At 47.7% G+C, this 21,946-nt stretch overlaps 1 protein-coding gene across 3 annotated transcripts in view; it reads left to right on the top strand.

The window, feature by feature from the left end:
- CSMD2 (CUB and Sushi multiple domains 2) overlaps positions 1-21,946 on the top strand; it is a 376,903-nt gene that overhangs the window by 235,160 nt on the left and 119,797 nt on the right. For all 3 annotated transcript variants that reach the window (XM_026657125.1, XM_026657127.1, XM_026657126.1), the window contains exons 25-27: positions 1,061-1,248; positions 20,365-20,559; positions 21,571-21,687. In XM_026657125.1, the coding sequence (XP_026512910.1) occupies positions 1,061-1,248; positions 20,365-20,559; positions 21,571-21,687 (500 nt within the window). The remainder of the gene's footprint in view (positions 1-1,060; positions 1,249-20,364; positions 20,560-21,570; positions 21,688-21,946) is intronic.

Below are 21,946 nucleotides of genomic sequence, written 5' to 3'. Positions count from 1 at the left end.
AGTGCCTGGAGAACTCAGTGAGACCTCCCTCTTGCAGCTCGCACCCACGCCTGTGTCAGTGGAGGGGTCGAGCAGCCTGCCCCAAAGGCCAGGAAACGTGAGCTTGGTCAGAGTCACAGGAGACACTCAGGCTCCACTGGAAATGCCCTGACCCTGTCTCCCAAGAGCCCAGATCAGGGGACAATCAGCCAGGGTATCTCAACTGATCTCCACTGTGTAGATGCCACCTCAGGAGAGGGGCCGGTTGGTCCATACTGCTCCGTATCGCCTGAGGAGATTGACCACTGTAATTCCTGGACAGGATCTAGTGTAAGACAGAATCAGACTCAGGTTACACCTGGCACAAAGCTTGGGCTGGATCTAGAGCAAGTCTGGAGTTAAAACACTGTCGAGCTCAGCCCTCTGCTCTGCCTACAGTAACCCTGAGGTGGCTTGAAAGGGGCATCTTCCCAGGCCTGGGTGGCAGACTCAGGAGCAAGGCCTTGTCCTTCCAAGCAACAGCTGCTTGTGTTGCCAGAATCTTTGTCTACTGCTTATGCCCTCTGCACCTTTAAAACTTCCCTGGGGATACATCGAGGGAAAGAGCCATCTCTCTGTGCTCCTCACCTTTAATTTGCACTTTTCAGTAACCGCGGTAACAGGCATCTTGAGAGACTCTCTGCGTGGAAGAGCAGAGAATGGCAGCATTAGTAGATGTTGATTTGTACAGGATTTTTTTTCCCACCTGCCACCAGGGCAACCTTGTGGTTAAGGCTGGACAGGGGCTTTGGAGAGCTAGATTCAATTCCTACCACTGCTATGGGCAGTGTGGGAGACTTCAGGCACGTCAGTTAGTCTCTTGGGACCTCAGTGCCTAATCTGTAAAATGGGGATAACAGTCCTCCATTTCCTCCACCTGTCTTGCCCACTTAAATTGGAAATATTGTGGTGGTGAGGCTGTTTCCTTACTCTGTGTCTGTACAGCACCTAGCACACTGGGTCCCGATGTTCTGTTAGGCCTCCCAGTGCTCCCACAATACACGTAATAGTTCCAGCTCTGCTTGTTTTGTTTCTTTCCCAGCTTTAATTTGGAGCCCGGCTACGATTTCCTCCACATCTACGACGGCCCCAGCTCACTCAGCCCCCTGATCGGGAGCTTCTACGGCTCCCAGCTGCCTGACCGGATAGAGAGCAGCAGCAGCAACCTCTTCCTGGCTTTCCGAAGTGACGCCTCCGTGAGCAATGCAGGCTTCGTGATCGATTATACAGGTAACCCATCGACCGTAGCGTGGACCGTGCCCTGCCGTTCTTCAGCCCAGCCCGACCCAGTGGAGTATGTCAGAACCACCCCCACTTCGATCAGGCCTCCTGGATGAGCCATAAGCAGGAGGATGCTTACCCAGTTGGTAGCTATAGGAACCCTCCCATCATCAGTCCTGCAGTCTGTGTGGCTGTTGCGAAGGCCAGCAGGGAGAGCAGCCGATTGCTCTCCAAGGGAAAAATTGTCGAGAAGAGTGGTTGGGAACAGGGACGAGATTCATACACCAGATCACCTCGTCTGACCCGCTGTACAGCACAGGCCACCAACACCAGCCAGCCTGCGCACACTAAAACCCGCTGCTGACATTAGACCAGGGTATTACAGCCCACAGGAGGGACCCAGGTGCACCAGTGCCCGAGGCCCCCGCAGTGGCAGGTAAATGATTATGTGAGATAGACCCAGGTAAGCCTGGCAAGAGACCTGCACCCACACGCTCCAGAGGAAGGTGAAAAACCCCCAACGTCTCTGCCAATCTCACTGGGGGAGGGGGAGAATTCCTTCCCAATCCCACATGCGATGATCACTTAGTCTGTGAGTATTTGAGCAAGAACCAGACAGCCAAGCACCTGAGAGAGAGAACGCTCGGTGCCACCTCAGAGCATTGGTCCAGTGTCCCATCTCCAGCCAGGCCCATCACTGATACTTCAGAGCAAGGAGACCAAAAAACCCCAGAATACAGTGCGGGGAAAAGATCCCTTCCTGACCCCTGCAACTGAAACCCTGAAACATGAGCTTTAGGAATATAAGACATAAAGTGGAAGGGACCCCGAGGGCTGCCATGCTCTGCCCCCCACCATCTCAAGTAGCCCCGTCTTTCAATACCACAAATTGATCCAACTCTCTCTTAAAACTAATTAAATTGTTTGCCCCACAGCTCCTATTGGGAGTTTGTTCCAGAACCTCACCCCACTTATGGTTAGAAACCTTCTAGTTTCCAGCCCGAATTTGTTCATGGCCAGTTTATCCCCATTTGTTCTTGTGTGGCATTATCCTTTAGCTTGAATAGCTCTTCTCCCTCCCTGGGGTTTACCCCGCCACACCATGTATTTACAGAGAGCAATCCTGTCTCCTCAGCCTTCTTTTTGCAAGCTAAACAAGCCAAGCTCTTCCCATCTCCTTCCACAAGATAGGTCCTCCATTTCCCTGGTCATCATCAGTAGCTCTTCTCTGCACCTGAATTTCAGTCTGAATGAATCTTTCTTGAACACGGGTGACCAGAACAGCACACAGTATTCCAGGTGAGGTCTTACCAGTGTCTGGTACAATGGCATTAATCCTTCTCTACCTCTATTGGAAATGCCTCGCCTGGTACATCCTAGGATTACCTTTGCCTTTTTCACAGCGGCATCACATTGGTTTGAGGTCAATCAAGTCCTCTGAACGACCTGATCTGTAAAGTTTCAGTTCCCGTCAGGTGGGAGCAGTCCCGGGGGCCTGGCTTCAGTGGAGGCTTTGGGAGGTGCCAGCTCTCAGAGTGGTTCCCTAACTGAAGTGGACAAGCTCACCGGAAAGTACAATGCTGTGATTCAGCTTCATTACTGGCTGCAGAATTGACTCTGGCATCCACATTAGCATCAGCAGCAAAGAACAGGCAGGGAAGGCTGCAAGGGGGAATGGTTTTCGATGGGCATTGTCTTGTATAACACTCTAGGAACAGCTGGCTCTGCCACTGATGCGCCTGTCCTTGGATAAGTCATTTAACTTCTCTGTGCTTCAGTTTCCCCAGCACTTTGAGATTTAAATGTAAAGCTCCATGTTAGATTCCCAGGGTGAAATCCGAGCCCTATTGAAATCAGTAGAAAAACTCCCACTGACTTCTATGGGGCCAGGATTTCACTGTCAGGGCTTCCAGTTTCTCATCACCGTTACACAGACCCTCGTGTTCGACATGGGAGCATGGGGGCATTCCAGGTCCCTGATTGGATACGAATTGGGCAAACAGTTATGTCTGTTTCAACAGAGCCTGTCTTTTGCAAACAGAAACACAACCCCCTTTGCGTGACTAAGCTTCAGGTTCTCTTCTGAGATCAGTTTTTTATTAGTATTATTTGTGTTGCAGTACACCCAAGAAGGTCCAGCCTCATTGTGCTGGATGCTGAACACACACCAAGTTGAAAAACAGCCCCTGCCTCCAAGATATTATTTTCCCAGCCCTGCACTTCGAAACATTCACCCAAAAGCTGCCAGTGAGCCGGGCTTGGTGCTGGTCCCTTTGCCCCTTGTCTTTGCTCATTTACTCCACTTAAATGAACGCCGTGTTGTTGGTTTTCCTCCAAACGTCGTATTTTACCCAGTGCTGAACAACTTGGACATTTGCTTGCCAGGCTTTCCTTTGCTGAAATGTTGCCAGTCTGCTGCTCTTGAATTATTTCTCCATGCTGAATCGCGTGGGCCTTACAAAGACCTTGCCTGGTGCGCAGGCCGTGTGGCTGCAGTTCAAGGAGAAGACGCAGGTTATGTCAGTGGGACATAGATAAGGCAATGGGGGAATCGTTGTTACGTTGCAGGCGGTTGGGTACGCCTCCAGGATTCTCTTTGTCGTTTGACATCTGTTCTCCGTGGTGTGATATTCCCCACAGCTGGGGCTGGCTGTGTTAGCGTCTGGTTTGTGCTCTTTTCTGCCAAGTGCAGGAGCGGCAGGCTTGCTTTCCATGCACCAGCAGGGACTTGGAAGGTTGAGATGGCAGCGTATTCAGCTTCTGGGCATTAATGGGAAGTGGAGGGAATGCTTTATGAGACTCGGCACCAGCGCTTCGTGAAGATCGAAGCTCAAACAATTTCTCCTCTCCCTAAACTGGAAATGTGGGGCCTGATGCTAAGTGACTCCCTCCCTGTGCTCACAGCAGGAATGCAGGAGATGGGTTTCAGGTGTTTTTGAGCCACCTTTGTACTCTTCAAACTCTGCCATGCAGGCACCTGTCCACCCTCCAGTATAAGTTAGAGCAGCCTCAGGGCTGCTTTAACTTACCCTTTGCTCCCTGTGTGGCCTGGGAAGCACAGAACTGATGTTGGTTTTGGCCCCGCCTCCAATCCACCCCCCTACACTGGGGGCTGGGAGAAGAGACCAGGTAGGGTTTGTCTATACTGCAATTTGAAGACCCACGGTACAGCCACGGCTGGCCCAGGTTAGTTGACTCGGGCTCGCGGGGCATGGGCTATGGGGCTATAAAATGGCAGTGTTGACGTTCGGGCTGGGGCTGGAGCCTGGGCTCTGAAACCTGGCCAGGAGGAAGGGTCTCAAAACCCAGGCTCCAGCCCAAGCCCAAATCTCTACACTGCTAGTTTTAGCCCCGCAGCCTGAGCCCCACGAACTGAGTCAGCTAAGCCAGGTTCTGAGACTCCATGCTGGAGGTGTTTTACTGCAGTGTAGACATACCTGTAGAGTCCTTATAGCAGCTCGGCTGCAGCTCGGGAGGCCCATTGTACAGGGGGGATTCTCAAGGCTAAGGTATGTGTGTCTATCCTCACCTTACGGCCCCTGGATGCTGCCAGACAGGGCTGCCGAGAGCGAGTTCGGGCCCCAGTGAAAACATTTTTTCGGGCCCCCCAGCAAGGGCGGACCGGCTAAACAGGGCCGTCGAAGCTGGGGAAGCCGGGCCCCGGGCCCCCTTCCGGACCGCTGGGCCCCAGTAATTTCTACCGGCTTCTCAGCCCTGCTGCCAGAGCAGCTCTTTTGGGAGAGCAGAAGGAAATAGTCTGGCTTGCTTTTCACCATTCATTTTTCCCAATGAAACTAGTAGTGCCTAGCTACCCAAGCCAGGTCAGTGTTCTAGAAATGGAGCCAGCAGAACTAGACTGGTGAGTTTCACATTCTGTTTCTAGTCAGTTTCACTCTCTGGTTCTCACCCCCTCAGCTCAGAATTTTAAAATTGGGAGCAGCTTTTCTAGAGTTCCGCATGTGCTGGGGGCTGAGTTTTTTGGGAGAATCTGCCCAGAAGTCTTGCAATGGGACTTTGTCCAGTGCTCAGCTCCCAGAATCTGACCCTTATTTAGGCCCGTTTGAAAATCTGGCCCTGAGGGTTTGTATCCTGCCCGGTGTCCAAGCACGTCAGTTAGTTCTCAAGTGTCCTCACCTGGCATTTGCAGGATGGAATCATAGAATATCAGGGTTGGAAGGGACCTCAGGAGGTCGTCTAGTCCAACCCCCTGCTCAAAGCAGGACCAATCCCCAACTAAATCATCCCAGCCAGGGCTTTGTCAAGCCTGACCTTAAAAACCTCTAAGGAAGGAGATTCCACCACCTCCCTAGGTAACCCATTCCAGTGCTTCACCACCCTCCTAGTGAAAGGCTCCTAGTGATGGAGCCTTAAGTGGGGTGGTATTTGCATTTCCAGAGCTGCAGGGGAATGTCTGTAACAGGGAGAGATTTTCTTCTGAGAATTTTAGCTAAGTAGATGTTAACACAAACAATGTGCAGTCAGAGGGCCAGCTCCGCCGCTGAGGTAAATCCCTGTAGCACCGTTGAGGTTAACGGAGATGTGCCAATTTATTGCCGCTGAGCATGTAGCCCAGCGCTTCCGTCTCAGTTAATGAGGATCCACCTCCTTGGCCTTCGATGCCGTACATCTACCAGTTCTCTGATCTTCCTGTAACCCACACATCTTCTGGGTGGGGTGCTCTGTCCCATCTAGTGGAACTGAGACCCCTTAGAGAGATTAATGAGTCTGCTCTACAGCCTTAGCTAACAGCCAGTTGGCTTTTAGCTTATGCGGTAGAGGTTCATGCACTAAGCTCCAGAGGCCCCAGGTTCAATTCTGCCCGCCGATGACTAGGGTGACCAGATGTCCCGATTTTATAGGGACAGTCCGGATTTTTGGGGTCTTTTTCTTATATAGGCTCCTATTACGCCCCACCCCCTGTCCCGATTTTTCACATTTGCTGTCTGGTCACCCTACCGACGACCGGGGTCATCAACATTACATTCCGTCAAGTTTTCTAGGGCAGACCAGACTCAAAATTGTAATGTAAAAAACAAGCAGATTCCATGGCAGGAGGGGTGGCTGTTTGGGGTAGCTTTTAGCTATCATCAGGAAGCAAGAAACCAGCATTATAACACAATTCCCGCCCCCGCCCTGCCCCGCCCCGCCCCGGCAGCTCACCTTTTAAAGGGCTATTCGCAGATTCCTTTTTAAGGCCTTGGTTCAGGAAAGCACCTGGCCTTAAACCCTGGATGAATTGTGCTCTCCATTATGCATGAGCTACTCCCATCGGAGTGGCACAAACGTATCAGGCGAAAGAGCTTAGGCCCCAAAGTATATTTATAAAGGGAGCGAGTTGCCAAGGCAGGTGTCCTTTCTTATTAAAGCAGTGGCTTTACGGCCTTTAAAGTATTTTATTTCTTTCTCCAGGGAATCAAGGGGAAAACACACCTTCTGGTGGATTCAGCTCTAAAGGCGAGGGGTGTAAGAAATGATTAAAGTCTTAAGCTGGTCTTTTGAGCTATTGTTTGCTTTCAAGCCAGGCTGGGATGTGGCAGAGCCAGCACAGTTATTCAAGGAGAACCGAAATGAAAGCACCCCCCAACAGACTGTTGTTCTTAGCATTGTTAGTGTGTGTAGGGTGGGGCTGAGGCTGGAATGAGAGATCATTTGGCAGGGTTTAGGAAGGGCTGCAGCTTGAGAAATGGGCTGTGATTAGAGGCAGCATGGATTTATTTGAGGAAAGTCTAGCCACTGCTGAATAAAAAACAATTCTAAATGCTGTGTTGGGACTGTCTGAGGGTATATCTACACTGCAAAATATACACAAACAAACAAACAACCCCGCAGCGAGTCTCAGGGTATGTCTGCATGGGCATTAAAAACCCGGCTGGCCTCGGTTAGCTGGCCAAGCTCACGGGGCTCAGGGTCCAGGACTGGAAAATTGCTACGGAGACATTCGGGCTCAGGCTGGAGCCTGACCTCTGAGGTCCCAGAGCTTGGAGTCCAGTCTGTGCCCAGATGTCCATGCAGCGATTTTAAACCCTGCAGCCTGAGCCCCGTGAGCCCGAGTCAGCTGACCCAGGCCTCCCACAGGTTTTTTATCCTTGTGTAGACATACCCTGAGACTCGTTGCTGTGTAGTTGTTGTTTTTTGCGGGGGGGGTGGTAGTGGTTCAGTGTTGACATACCCATAGCAGCATGAGACATTAGACTAACACGTGCCCAGAAGGTCATTCAGAGCTAAAGAAAGTTTTCCAAGTTTCCTTTTTAGGCCACCTTCACAAGGAACTGGATTTTCTCTCTCTCATACACACCCTCTTTTACCTACATACAAATGTGATTCGCTGTAGGATGTGATGAGAATTTGACTGTCAGAAGATTAACTAGTATCTTAATTGGATTCAATTTGGGGAGGCAAATCAGAAGGCATCCAAGAAAATACACTGAACAAACCCTCTTCTTGTTCTTCTCTCGTCACTTATGTTCTTTGGAGCCAGGCCATATATCCATCATGGGGTTTTGTACTGGTGCCCATCACTGAAGCGTCTGTTCTGCTTTAGCCTTCAGGGATTCTGGGTTTTCTCTGTTTGTCAGACCTCTTCTAGTCGTGCTCACAGCCAAACAGTTTGATAAACCTGAGCAAAGAGCCACATGGGCCAATGGGTGTTGCATCGTGGGCTTAATGCGTTGTTCTTGTGGCGGGGCCATTCTATTGGTATGGCGATCGGGATCTCATGCGGCTCTGAGGAAAAATGCAGTAACATTCCAGGAAGGCTTTTCTAGTGGTTATTTCAGGCCCATCAGAAACAAGAAACTCTGTGCATCTAGCGATGTTCATTTGAGACTTTCAGCTCAGATTTAGAATTCCAAGAGGTTGGCAAAGTTTGGTTAAACTTCATAGAAGTAACTGAACTGCCATCAAAATTCTTCTTCTTCTTTGCCTTTGCCATGTCCCATTAGTCGGCGTCAGTGGGTCTTGTTCTTCATCTCCAAGTATTCCTATCAACTGCCTCTTTTAAGCTGACACTGACCTTCTTCATGTCCTCCTCTGGTGTCTAGAACCATCTTTTTCTAGGTTTTCCTCATGGTCTTTGCCCCATGACTACCCAGTCTTGGCTCTGGCCATCACCCATCTCATCACCTCACATGACCAAGCCAGCTCAGTTGATACTCCCTCAACTTTTCTATGATGGGGGCTACTTGCATCATGACTCATATCATGGCATTACACAGCCTATCAGTTCTTGTCTTACCCAGCATCCACCTGAGCGTTCTCATTTCAGTGTTGTGTCATGGCTTCTTTCTTCCTCGTTGGCCAGCATTCTGACCCATACGTCGTGGCCACCCTAATCATGGACTTACACACTTTGCTCTTTAGTTTACTTGGCATATCATTATCTCAGAGAGTTCCCATCAACCCTTACGTTTGCACCGTATGCTCTTCATGTGACTCCTAACATCTGCATCCACAGTTCCATCATAGCTCAACACTGAAACCAAAGTGTTTGAAATGTTGCACAGACGTTAGCTCTGTACCATCTTGATTTACTGGTTTCACCTTGTCCCGTTCAACAAAGCACCATCTGTATCCTGTCTTTTGTCAGCTGAGGTGTAAACCATTTTCTTCTAATGCAGCCCTCCATTGTTCTAGATCCCTTCCCAGTTTGTATTTATCTTCGTGGTACAATGTAAGGTCTCCACGAAAAGCATGCTCCTTGGAGCCTCTCCCCTAATCCCTTGTGTCATGGTGTCCATTGAATCACAAATAGGAATAGGCTTAACACTGATCCTTGGTGTACTGTAGACCTACCTTCACAGTGAATGGCTCATTGTAGCTGCAGTTGCTTCTCACTACTGTAGTACTGCTCTCATTCGTGTCCGTGGTAGTCTGCACATATGTCTCCGGCAGCTTGCGTAACTGCAAGCACGGCCATATCAGTTCTCTAGGAGCTCTGTCAAAATATAGGACCCAATTCGCCACTGGCCTGCACTTTGTGCACTTTTTTACGTCCATGCCGAGTGAATGTGAAAGGATCCCGTTCTGACGGGATAGCATTTAACACCCATCTGGCACTCCCGTGGTAGCAGTGTTGATGACGGCACAAGGTGCAGGGCAGCAATGAACTGGGCCCGTGGCACTTTGCATCTCTGCGGTGCTTTCCATCTGGGGAGCTCGCAGCAAAGGGTGATTTAGCCTCGCCTCTCCCTCCTGCGACTGAGGCGAGCTTTATCACCTCCGAATCCCTCAGTACGATCATCTCCATTTTACAGATGGGGAAACCAAGGGACAGAGAAACTAAGCGGATTCACATTGAGTCAGTGAGAGAACAGGGAATAGCACACACTCGTCCTGATGCCCAGTTCTCTGCACTGAACACCCTCCCTCCCTACCAACCCAGCCTTTTCGGGTTCGCCCCCTCTCTGATGGGAATGGATCTGGTGACTGAAACTAGTGTAGACAGTGCTACAAGTTAAGTGCATCCTTGCTACAGCAATGCATTTGCATTTGGGATCCTCTCCTTGGCTCCCACAATTCACAGGGACGTGAGGTTTTTTTTTTTTTTTTTTTTTTGCCACCACAAGCTCCTGCTTGTCAGAACCAGCTTGCATTTTAGCTGAAGTTTTGTGGGAGGGGGAGGGAATATAAAGCTCAGCCTACTGTGCCAAAGGCAGAGAAATGATCAAAACCATGGAATGTTGCTCTATAGTGCAGAGCCCGGAAGAATGAGAACCTCGCTGCCCAGTTCCTGCAGAGCACGTGGATGGTTTGAGAGGTGGAGCAAGGAGTGGAAGGGTGTTGCCAAGGATGCAACAATTGGCAATAATAGAACATGTCCTGCCCCATTCGCTCGTTCCTGTGAAATTTCAAGCTGAGATGCTGCCTCTGCTGGGACATTTTTGTCATCGGGTCCCCTGTCCGAGCCAGGCTGTTATTGTGTGAGTGATGAATGCGGGCTGGATTCCTGGGAGGATGTATTGATTCAAGCGTCTACGGAAAGGAAGGGCTTGGACTGCCAATGTGCTTTACATGCCCAGCAGGCTACAGTGAGTCTGCTGTTCCAAAGGCACCCTGTTGCTCACCAGCAGCTGATGGGGACAGAGAGAGAATGCATCTGGACTAACTGGGGAAGCCAGGCCTATGCAGAGAGGGAAATTAGGACATGATAGAAGTAGGGGCTAAAAAGAAATGACTCCTCAAACACACCTCCGCCACATGCAGATTAGGTGCACCATTGGGAAGGCTTGTCTGCTTTCAGATGCATCAGAGACAGAATGCTAGACTTGCTGGCCCAAACCTATATACATGGAAGCAGTATGGTCTAGTGGATAGGGTGCTAGATTGGGATACAAACACAGCCAAATATCCTGGGCCAAATCTCATCCCCTTTCTCTGTGCCCATCTGTAAAATGGGGGCGATGATACTTTATCCTCCTAGGGGAAATGTTTTGAGGTCTACAGCTGAAAAGCTAAGTAGTATTATAGTCAGACATGGCAAATCCTGTCCATGAATGGCCACGTCTTCAATAACTAGCTATAAACTAAGAAGACAAAAGTAATTAGCAGCTCTTAAAATTGAACAAATTAAAAAATTTCCAGCCTTTAATTAGAATTCTTTTTAGTACAAATGAAGGCCTTTGGTTTTGTCTCCCTCCCCCCCCCACTTTTGGCAGCCAAAATGTAGTGAACAAAATGTAGTTGGCCTCATTAAATTAGGGCTGTTGTACAGTGTTATTTTTTCCCCTAAACACACCTACAGAGTTAATCACGCCTACATACTTCCCACGAAGCCAAACTGCTGGGAGAAAAGAATGAGGCTTTAACTTTGCTCATTAACTTCCCCACGCATTAGAAGGAGACAGCAATTCGAGTTTGAGAAGCTGCAGAAAATGGAACTTTGGGGAATTGGAGGAAGAAGAAAAAGAAGGGGAAAAAAGGAGAGTATATGAAAGAGAAATCAAGTATCTCATTGGGCTTCTTGCCAGAACAGAATGCCAAGTACAGTTCAAAGACATGGGCTTGTTTGTAACATCTCAATGCATATGGTCAGCTCCACAGTCCGTAGGCTGATTTCACTCTAGGTCCCCAAGCTGCTTCTCTCAGCGGTCTCAGCCCCAGACAAAACAGTCCAATTACCGGGGACTTCGTAATCCTCCGCTAGTAATGTGCAGGGAAAGACGCCATAACCATCCACCAGCCCCTTTTGGAAATCCAACATCTTCTCGGGGACTGGGATCAGATTGCTAGCCTCGAGCTACAACACGCCTGGTCATTTTCAAACAGCCCCGGCTCTTCATGTTAAATTGATTCGGGGACCGATGGCTCTGAAAGGGTTGCTTTCACACTGGCTAGGGGAAGGAAAAAAACATGTAGAAACATAATGGTTTTGGTTCTGGTTCTGGGTCTGCCAGTACTTGTGCTGACACAGCAGGGAGAGAGCAAAATGTGGCTGCATATAGGTATGAAGGTATCTTAGGCCAGATCTATACTAGGAGTGCTTTGCCAGCATAGCTATGCACTTATCCCAACAAAACTGCACTTTTGCCGGTATTGTTTATTTCAGCTCCCCCTCCCCCAAGCGAAGCAAGCTAAAAGTGCAGTTTTGCTGGTACGCAACGTGTCTGTATTAGGAGCACTTTATTGCCACAGCTGTGTTAGTCAGGGATCCCACCTCTTCACACTAGAGCTGGGCAAAATAATTTGGGCAAATAGATTTTTCTTCCAAAAACGCATTTTTGGTGCACTGAAATGATTTGTAAATTCAGTAGAATTCAACAAATAGCTTTGGCTGAGAGAAAAAAACTTATTTTTTTTAAAGTACAACTGCTTACTTGTGACCATTTTGAAATGTTTTAACTTTTTTGTTTTGAAATGTTTCGTTTTGATTTTTCATTTCAAAATGGCGTTTCTAGTTCAAATTTGGCCAATTTTTTAAAAGAATACCCCAAAAGGCGTGACGAGCACCCAAACCCAGCCGAATTGAAACAAAAAAATCACTTTAAAAAAATGTTTTTAGTAAATGGAAAGGTTTTGATCTACTCCTTTTTTTCTGTCATTTTTTTGATTTGCTGAAAATTTTTCAAAAAAATTGTTTCCGTTCAAATCGCAATACATTCCCTCCCCCGCCCCAGATTTTCCATTTCTGTCCCCAAACTGAAAAATCCATTATTCACCCAGTTTTACTTTGCATCCCTGACCAATACACCTATGCCAGGAGACATCTGTAATGTATGTACTGGTATAGTTTACGCCCCTTCTCTTACACAGGAACCAGCTATACTGGTATAAGCACTTTATACTGGTGTAACTGCTTCCACACTGGGGTTGGTACTACTTTCACCATACCAGTACAGTTAAAACAGCACAACTTTTGTGCGTAGGCAGGTCCTAGGGGACAGAATCAGCATGGTTGAGGAGACACGGCTTTAAGATCAACCATCATCCTGTTAATGTGCATTTAGCTATACAGTCCCCGTTCCCCACTCTCACTCCTGCTACGAGACAGGAGTGACTTGTTCTCATTAACACAGGATCCAGCGTCCCTGTATTCCCAATTCAGCTGACTACATTTTTAGCTTGTGCTTATGCTTGGGGAGCCTACATTTCCAAAGAACCCATAGCGGGATTGTCCAGTGCTCAGCACACACAACTGGGGCCAGTTTTTCAGAAGAGCTCAACATCCTGTGTGCACGCAGCATGTTCTTGAAAACCACCCTGCTGTGCAGAAGAAATTGCAAATTACATTAAAAAATTGCAAAAAAAATATATTATTATTGCTATTTATTTCCTCCAAATGCTAAAATGTACCCTGTCTCTCTGCTTGTTCGTCAAGGCCCTGCTCTGAAGTCACACTCTGGTAGAGAAGGCATCACAATCTGTTGACTTGCAAAGGGCTTTTGTCCCAGATTCAGCATGATGATGACTTCTCTGGAGGACTGAAGAAAAGACACTCATTAGGGAGGAAGCTCTGTCGAAATACAGATTTGGGGTCATTCATAGCGGCTGCTGAACCTCAAAAGGATCCGAGGTTGCACTGGATTTTAGTATGCACTCCAGTAGTTTGAGTGCTTTGATGCTTAACTGAATTTTCCAAACCTCCTGAGCCTCTGGTGACCACATGAGCACACTCCCTCCAGATAGCCAGCCTGCCGTCAAATCTTTCCACTTTGCACCCCAGTGGCATTTTTTACTTTGCATCCCAGCTGGCATCAGGAAGCGCTGAACTGGGATTTGGGGGAAGTAACTGCATTTTTTTGAACCTCAGGAGAGGTTTGATTTGCAGTCTGGGCACAGGCTGAGATCCATTTTTCTTTATCTATATTGGCTAGCTCTTCTGTAACGATAGCTTAAATGCAGCATCAAGAAGAATAAGAAAGGACTTAAAGCTATATCATTGTCCATCAGCAAGAGAGAATGTTAATCTATGGGAAAACATGCCCGTGATGAGTGGATTTAAGTTTCAAGTGGCATTTGAAATGATTCCCTAAGCTAGAAGGCACTCGTTTGCAGCAACACTATGAAGGGCTGTTGGAATCATTGAGCATTACCCAATAATTCCAGTAGCTAAAATGGACAAGCTGCCAGTTTGTCATATCTTGCTTGTATAGAACATATGAGGGCTTGTGGCATCCAAAATGTAGTGCCCGCAGTATTTGTAGGTCTCAGGTGAACACACAAATTTTGGAAGACAGTGATGCTCTTTGGGATAATGGGGGAGGGAAAGGGGTGTTCAGAATGGGAAATTTAGATAAGCAAGTCCCTGTTGAAATCAGTCCTAAAGCTGTTCAGAGATTTACTACTTAAGAGTGCCCCAAAATTTGGTGGCGGGAATCTGCCCCTATATGTAGCTCTGGCAGAATATAGGGGATATAAATATCCTGCAAGGGGCCGGAGGAAAAATCTCCGAGGGAGGGCACTTTGTTGGGTTACTATAGGCAGTCCTACACAGGTTCCTCCTCCCCCTCCCCCACCGCATCCCTAGCTTAGGGAAAAGCACAGGGGTGGAGTTGGAGACAGGAGGGGCCAAGCTGTAGCGCAAGTTGCTGCAACAATTCTGGCTTGTGCGCTGCAGGGTATAGGCAGGCTTGGGGAAGCTGACATAACTTAGAGCAGCCCCTAGAGCTGGCTAAATTATGCCAAGAACTTAGCACAAAGGTGGGTTAAAGCCGCATTTGCCTCCTCCTCCCCCTGGGCTATACCTCCTGGAAGCTCAGCACAGCATCTGACCCTAGATGCTTATCCAGATTTATCCAGACCTCTTTGGTACAGGAGGGATGAGAGAAAGTCACGATTAGGCATTTCATGACATTTCTCGCACTCTTTGAATGCTTCCCACTCTTGTTCCTGGCTGGAATCTGGAAGTGAGGCAAGGAACCGAAAACAAACGAGGCACAGCCAATTACTTTTCACCCTTCCCCAAACCGTCCATTGCGAGTCAGTTATTACTTGATCAAAGCGGCTTTGCCCATACCAGGCTTATAAATACACACAAGACGATTCTTTCAACAATTCCTGTGTTCCCTTTTTGAAGATGGAAATTCCCACTGAGCTGCAGCACGCTTAGCGATATACGGCAGGACGTGCTATAGAACATCCAGTTGTGTTTAGCATTCAGAGAGACCCAAAGATGGGGAATGGTTCAAACTGCCCCATAAAATGATTCATTGTATTGCACTTGGAAATATGGGTATGTGCATTGTAAAGGCACCCGGCTTTTTTGTGTCTTGTGATCTTGCCGTATCAAAGGAACGGAGGCCGTGCTTCTTTCAAGGCAGCATTGGCATTGTCACTGGAAAAGTGGCACCCCACTGATGGCTCTAGTTGAGCAGCGAGGGCTATGTGTGGAACCGAGGACCCAGCATGGTAACACTCTGGCTTATTTTATTTTTTTCTTGCTAAATGATACTTCACGCCGATTATTTTCTTTTCTGCAACTTCTCAAAGCGTTGTCTGAGCATTTAGTGCTCATGACGAGCCCCGTCGCAACAGCCTTAGAAGCTACTGTCCTCTGTCTGCAGAACAGATGCAATGTAGACAGCTGCTGCACAAGTTTTCTTCACAATGTCCCACCAGCATGTCCAGTCTATGGCCGGAAAGGACTGCCTCTAGGTGTCAGAGGACAGGTTAATAGCCGTGCCCCATTTGGCTCAGTCATTCTTTGCTCTTACTGCCAAGTTGGCTAGGCAGAGGGCCAATTTTGGTTGTGGACAGTTATTTGTGTGTGTGTGTGTGTGAGAGAGAGAGAGATGTGGACAGCTGTTCCTTTGGAACTGGAATGAGACACCCAAACTCTCTTTGTGCAAGATGTCAAATGCTTTTCAGTCACTGCCAGCTGGGACTGGTTTTGAACCAATCGCCACTTACTTCGCAGACCTGGAATTTGTTGAGGTACGACACTCATTTTGCAGACGGGCAAATCAAAGGACAGAGAGATTGACTGGCCCGTGATCGCGTGATGAGTCTGATGGTCGTGCTGGGGATCCAACCCGGGAGTCCTGACTCCTACTCCTCTGCTGCCGCCACTGGACCAAACTCCTCCTTAAACTGGAGAATGTCCTGACGTTTTGCTCTGTGAACACATTCATAGGTCAGCGTTGGCTGGTGTCACAGCGACTCGCCAATGAAGGAGTTGGTGGATTGGGGCGGGGATATTATTGGCATGCCAAGGGGAATCTTCCGCACGCCTGGCTAAGGTACATACCGTCCCGAGGGGCATGGACTCTCCAGGGAAAAGAAAAACAGCCAAAAAGGAAGAAAACAAAAGAGCAGCAGGGGGATACTTCAGCAATCCGCCGTCAGCAGAGTGGCTGGAGCACTGAACATTGTGATTTTTGAAAGCGAGAGCGGAGACTGAGATCAAGCGTATGTCTAAGGCACCTGACAGCTGGGTGGGAGGCTGATTGGCAGGTTGAGGCGACATCAGCTTGTGAGATGAAATGCGGGGAAATGGTTCAAAATCACAAGAGAGGCATAACGTGGTCATGAGGAAACCTGTCGGGTGCAGCCTTGTTAGGGAAGAGGCTAATAACGAATGCTAGCATTCCAGAGGCATCAAGGCCTGCAGAACTGAGAAACAATTTGGACAAGCAAGCGCAGAGTTTACTTTTGCAAATGTCTCCTGGGCGACGATGTACTTGGCTTGGCTTTGCCGGGCGGCAGCACTGCTGCCTTGTCCAGGGCATGGGACGCAAACTCAGGCACTGCCTGGGGTCCCTCACTCCCAGGCCGATGGAGCCACGGGCGCACTGCAGATGTGCAGGGGGGTGCTCAGCTTCTGATCTCGACCCCAATGGCTGGTGCTGGGTTCTAGCGATGAGGTCCGGGCCCAGTTTTTGGCCTCAGCTCCAGGTCCGGGTAGCTATGCTCAGCCCTGCAAGTGTTTCTTGAGTGGTATATGTTAAAACGGACCTTTAATGGCCCAGAACTGGGCGGATTGTTACCGGTACCAGTGAAAATTCCGATTCAATATGCTTAATGCACAGTAATTTATTTGAGAGAGAATTACACAAGCAGTAAAGATTACAGAATATACATCTCCCTAATAAGCCTCAATTCCCCAAGCATAAACCCTCAGTAACTGTGTTGGCCTTACACAGTATCCTGCTTGGCAAACAAAGCAGGTATAGGTACCAGTCCTAGAGGGAGACTTCTTTTCTTTTCTTCTTTTCCCCTCTCAGGTACTTGGTCTGTCAAATGTCCCTCGCTACAGGGTCTTGGTTACCCCGAGGCCTTCTGATTCCAAAGTCCCACACAAGTCTCTTGTAGCAGGGTCTCAGCTACCCTGACCCTCTGTCTTACAGCATCACAGACCTCTTTAGGTGTCAATTGGGGAACTAACTAACTAATGTACTCTGCTTAGCATTTATACCTTTTGTTCTCACAGGAGTCACATGTCCCAGAAATATGCCCTGTGGGCATTTCATTACTGGTTTTCTTTAATTAATCTTTTAGAAGGGGGCTGCAAAACAGGCACAGACCAAAGCTCAATCAATGTTTACCCTCTCATCAATCATTCACTTGAGCTCCTAGTGCCGGTGTTCTCCAGAAGGGGTTATTTTGACCCGGGTCAACCTGTACCAAGCTCACCGATGGCCTGTTTTTGCTTTTTCTTTACTTTGTGAGCTGGTCAATCAGCTGACAGGTTTCAAAGTCTCCTGTTGAGAAACACGCATAGATACCGCCTTTATTAACCATTCAAGTGCAATTTCAGTACTCTCAATAAATTTCCACACCAACTATCTGATGCTAAGAGAATCCTGCTCCCAGAATCCTCTAGCAAATACAGACGTACCAAGCCATACCAAACTCATGCTTACCACACTTATGCATATCGGCCACAGTGATTCATAGTAATTTGGCACCATCCTAACAGTATACAGAAGAATCTGAGTATTGGCGAAGGCTGCCTGCTCACTATTATAGCCTGGCTGAGCAGCAGTGGTCATTATCCAAAGAGTGAGGGTTAAAGAAGACAAAATGGCGGATCCTTGTCTGACTGCATAGCCTGGTGGTCATGCTCTCCATCGCCATGGGTGAAATGAGACCTCCAGGCCTGGTCTCTTCCTAGTCGGCCTGGCTAATGTCTCTTTATTGCATCCAGCTTCTGCTCAGGCTGGAACTGCATGAAATGATGGAATAAAAACAAAGTTCTTTTATAACTTCTGAGAACAGTTCTACCACCTTATGTCTGAGCATCAAAGCCCCTTACAAACAGATGCTAATTATGCCTCACAGCACACACACACCCCTCCCTCCAGGAGGCAACTAAATTGCATTATCCCATTTTACAGTTAAGAGAATAAAGTTGCAGAGAGGGGCAGTGAGGTGGCCAAGGTCATGCAGCAAGCCTGTGGCAGAGCCAGGAAAAGAACCCTGGAGTTCTGTCTCCTCATCCTGTGCTTTTACCACTAGACAGTGCTTCCCTCTAGAGAGGAAGAGAGGCTTTACCTCCTGTGTCCCAGTTCAACTATCCCTAATAGAAGCACTTCAAACTCTTTGTTCTCTGCCTACCTGGACCACTGTCTAATGGCACAGCTGTCACAGGAAGGCGATCACAAAGCTAATCCTGCTTTTCACTACAAACAAAGAAGCCAGGGCAGGGCCTGGTAGGAGTGGGTTGAGTCTTTTTTCTTTCAAACAAAATTAAAACTGCACGATATAATTCTTAGGCAATTGTGATTGTTCACAGACCCCACTGTTCACCAAAAAGCCCTGAGCTTTAATCAGCAATTTCTAAATGGCAAAAGCACAGGAATAATCAAAGCCCCTAATTATATTTCATTAAAAAAAGTCCCTCCAAAGCGGAAGAAAAATATGCACAGCCTGACAGATCTGCAATCTTTACTGGAATGTTCATATATCAACGAGGATTTTAACTCTGCAGAGCATGGGAAAGAGAATGAAAAATGTCTTCATTTTGTCTAATTGCATGTGGTCATTCTGCAGTTATCTACACATCTGGATAAAAAACCAGCTAGCACATGGCCCTGTATATCACTGTGGGTAAGAGCACTAAGCTGTTAGATGCTAGACTGACAGGTGCCTGAGAGATACTGTGAATAGATGTAGTGCATCCAAACTATATTAAGAGAATGGATCCCTTATTTTACAGGCCACACGTGCAGTTACATGCTCTGGTTTGCAAAGTTCATTGCATTCTGTCTCCAGTTCAGCAAAGCATGTATGCAGCTACTTAAATAAAAGCTCTGCCTATGTGCCTGATTTGGTACCAGTGAATACTTGCACAATCACTATCTCTCCTCCTCCACCACTCTGTGCTTTCACCAGTAATTTAGAGATGGGCCTAGACCAAAATCTGGGTTCTGAATATCCCCAGCTTCCTCCGTGTGTGAGAATGTGTTTGAAATCCAGGCGTGGATCTGGATCCAAATCTTGCGATGACCCCCATCTGTTATAATGGGCCGAAGCGAAATCCCAGATCAGAAAAAGCTGGTTTTGAAATTGGGATCTGCCTGTTGTATGGAAGAGCATAGCTGCTTAGGGAGGGTTTCAGTTTTTAATATCATCCATAATTTTATGTCCAGGCTTACTTGTAAAGACACACTATAGGACTTGGGGGAAATCGTCAACAGCGTCCAAGTGATTTAGGAGCCTAACTCCTATTGACTTTCATTGGGATTTTTCTAAGTGCCTAAGCCACTTTTAAAATTGGGATTTAGGCACTTACGTCACTTAGAAATTTTTCCCCTGAGTGTGTAACTCCGTGACTATGGTTTGTGGTGCCCACAGCGGAATGTCTGTGCAAAATTAGAGGCCCAGTTGAGGGCCTATAAAAAAATGGCCTGTAATGTCAGCAATACCACAGCATTTCCAGAGGTTGCATGTAATAAACGCTCTTCATCTGAAGATCTAAAAGCACTTTACAAATAGTAAATAAGGCTCACAAAATCCTTGTGATGTGTTATTCCCCCCCATTTTAAAGATGGGAAAACTGAGTCATAGAGTGGCTAAGTGATGTTCCCAACGACACCCAGTGAGTGAAAGTTGATCTTCACTGCAGAGTTAGCCCAGGTGACTGGCATCTGAGTTAGCTAGCCCAGGTGTGAGCAGCCATGCTGCAAAGCCTGTACCCAAGTTACTGGGTCCTCACTGGTGCTGCACTTCCCCATGTGTGTTGCTAGGGCTCCTGGTGGCATACCCCGTGGCTCTTTGCATGCTGCAGTAAGCTGAGCTGCTCTGTGACTCTTTCCGAGTGAATTGTCGGAGATCTTGTCTGTCCTTCTGGGCACATGGGGGGAATTGTGGGAAGGCACTGGAGGACTATCAGCACTTGAGTGATTTAGCCACTGCAAAGTGGGTAGTTTCCACTGGAGTGAAAGCAGAACCTGGGCTCTAACCCACAGCCCCAACTTTGCTAGCTTGAAAGTACCACTAAACTCAAGTGAGAGGTTTTTGTGTGCAGACAGTGGGGGGGACAGGGGCAACACCTGGGTAAGATCCCAGGCTGATTCTATAGGGAAGACAGCCCCTGAGTGGCACAGCTGTTAATAATAGGACTCAGTAGTCTTGACTCCCAGTTACCTGCTGTAACTGATAGGGCTGGCATCACGTACTATTTACCTGCTGGATGAGCCTCTTAAACAATCAAATCAACACGCTAAACCTCCTTGCAACGTTGTTTTGCAGAAAATCCCAGGGAGTCTTGCTTTGATCCCGGGTCAGTTAAGAATGGCACCCGAGTGGGCACAGACCTGAAACTGGGGTCGACAATTACCTACTACTGCGATGGTGGCTATGAGATCGAAGGAGTCTCCACCTTGACATGCATAATGGGAGGGGATGGGAAACCCGCGTGGAACAAACCTCGGCCAACATGCACAGGTAAGGCTGGTGGGGTGAGCAAGGAGCCGGCTCCGAAATGTCCAGGCCTGCTGTCGAGCCTCGCTGCGGCACAAACCATTCAGACGCACAGGCGTCCCTTTTATAGCGAGCTCATCGGGGGTAGGGGGGAGCTTTGTTTTTACTCCTGTAAAAAATGTTGAATGAAAAATGAAAGCACTCACTGTCTGAGGTCAGAAAGAAACTTACTCTGTATGCAAATTATTTCATAGATATCCATTATGAGGCTTCTTGTCCCTCCTTCGGAAGCATCTAACAAAGACAGGGTACTAGAATAAACCAATTATCAGATCCAGCATGACAAATTTTGCATTCCGAATATAGCGTCTGATTTGGAAAGCCACTTAAGCCTGTGCTGAAATCCATTCTCATTTAGGAAAGTACCTAAGCATGTGCTTAATTGATTTCCTGAGCCAGGGCGGGAGCTGGTAAGAAAACAGGAAAATGTTTTTTCTCATAAGTTTTTCCTGTTTTTCATCAGAAAATTTTGATTAAATGTTTCTGACCAGCTCTATTTGCTAACGGGAGCTGGACAAATCGATGATTTGAAAATGTTCTGATGAGGAGTGCTGCATTGGTCCCTGAGCCAGTCTCCTGTTGCTGAGAAACAATGAAAAGATTAAGAACCTATCCCTCCAACTCCTGTGCTTTAGAATCAGGTGGATAGCGCTGGAGATCACGCATTCGGCTACCTACTGTACGTGACATCCACCCAGTCCCTGGTATGGTGGTGGTAATTAAACGTAAAGCAAGCATGAACTCGAGTTAGGATAAGCAGTATTGTTCTTAATAAGAACTTGCAGTGGGTGCTGCTCCACCTGAAATGTAGAATTGATCACAGACTTGGGCAGCCAGTCCTGCACAGAATTATAAGCACATGGCTGGATGTATTTTGAAGCAGTGGAGAAAATGGGTAATGCTTGAAGCCAGGGCTTGAATGACAGCTGCTCCGGTGATTTCTTCCAATGATTTCTTCCTGACTTTGTTTTTCAGCGCCGTGTGGTGGTCAGTACACTGGATCAGATGGAGTAGTTCTGTCTCCAAATTATCCTCGGAATTACACCAGTGGACAAATCTGCCTGTATTTTGTCGTCGTGCCGAAGGACTACGGTATATGCCGTGCAATCAGTGGGCTAGATTCTCAGCTGGTATAAATCAGCATTGCTCTGTTGAAGCCACTGGAGATAAGTCAGTTTATACCAGCTGAAAATGTTCCCCACAGTCTATTTTCTACAGTTGAGTGTGAGTGTATTATTATTGGGGAGGAGGAGGAATGGGAAATACAGCAGAAGTGGCATTATTGACTGTAAATTCAATTTCATGTACAGAGACGGAAATTTGTTAATTTAAAAATTACATGAAAAATGGC

Source organism: Terrapene carolina, unplaced genomic scaffold (assembly GCF_002925995.2).
Source record: "Terrapene carolina triunguis isolate 2854851 unplaced genomic scaffold, T_m_triunguis-2.0 Scaffold236, whole genome shotgun sequence".
Lineage (NCBI taxonomy): Eukaryota > Metazoa > Chordata > Testudines > Emydidae > Terrapene > Terrapene triunguis.
This window is presented reverse-complemented; position numbering and strand designations above follow the sequence as displayed.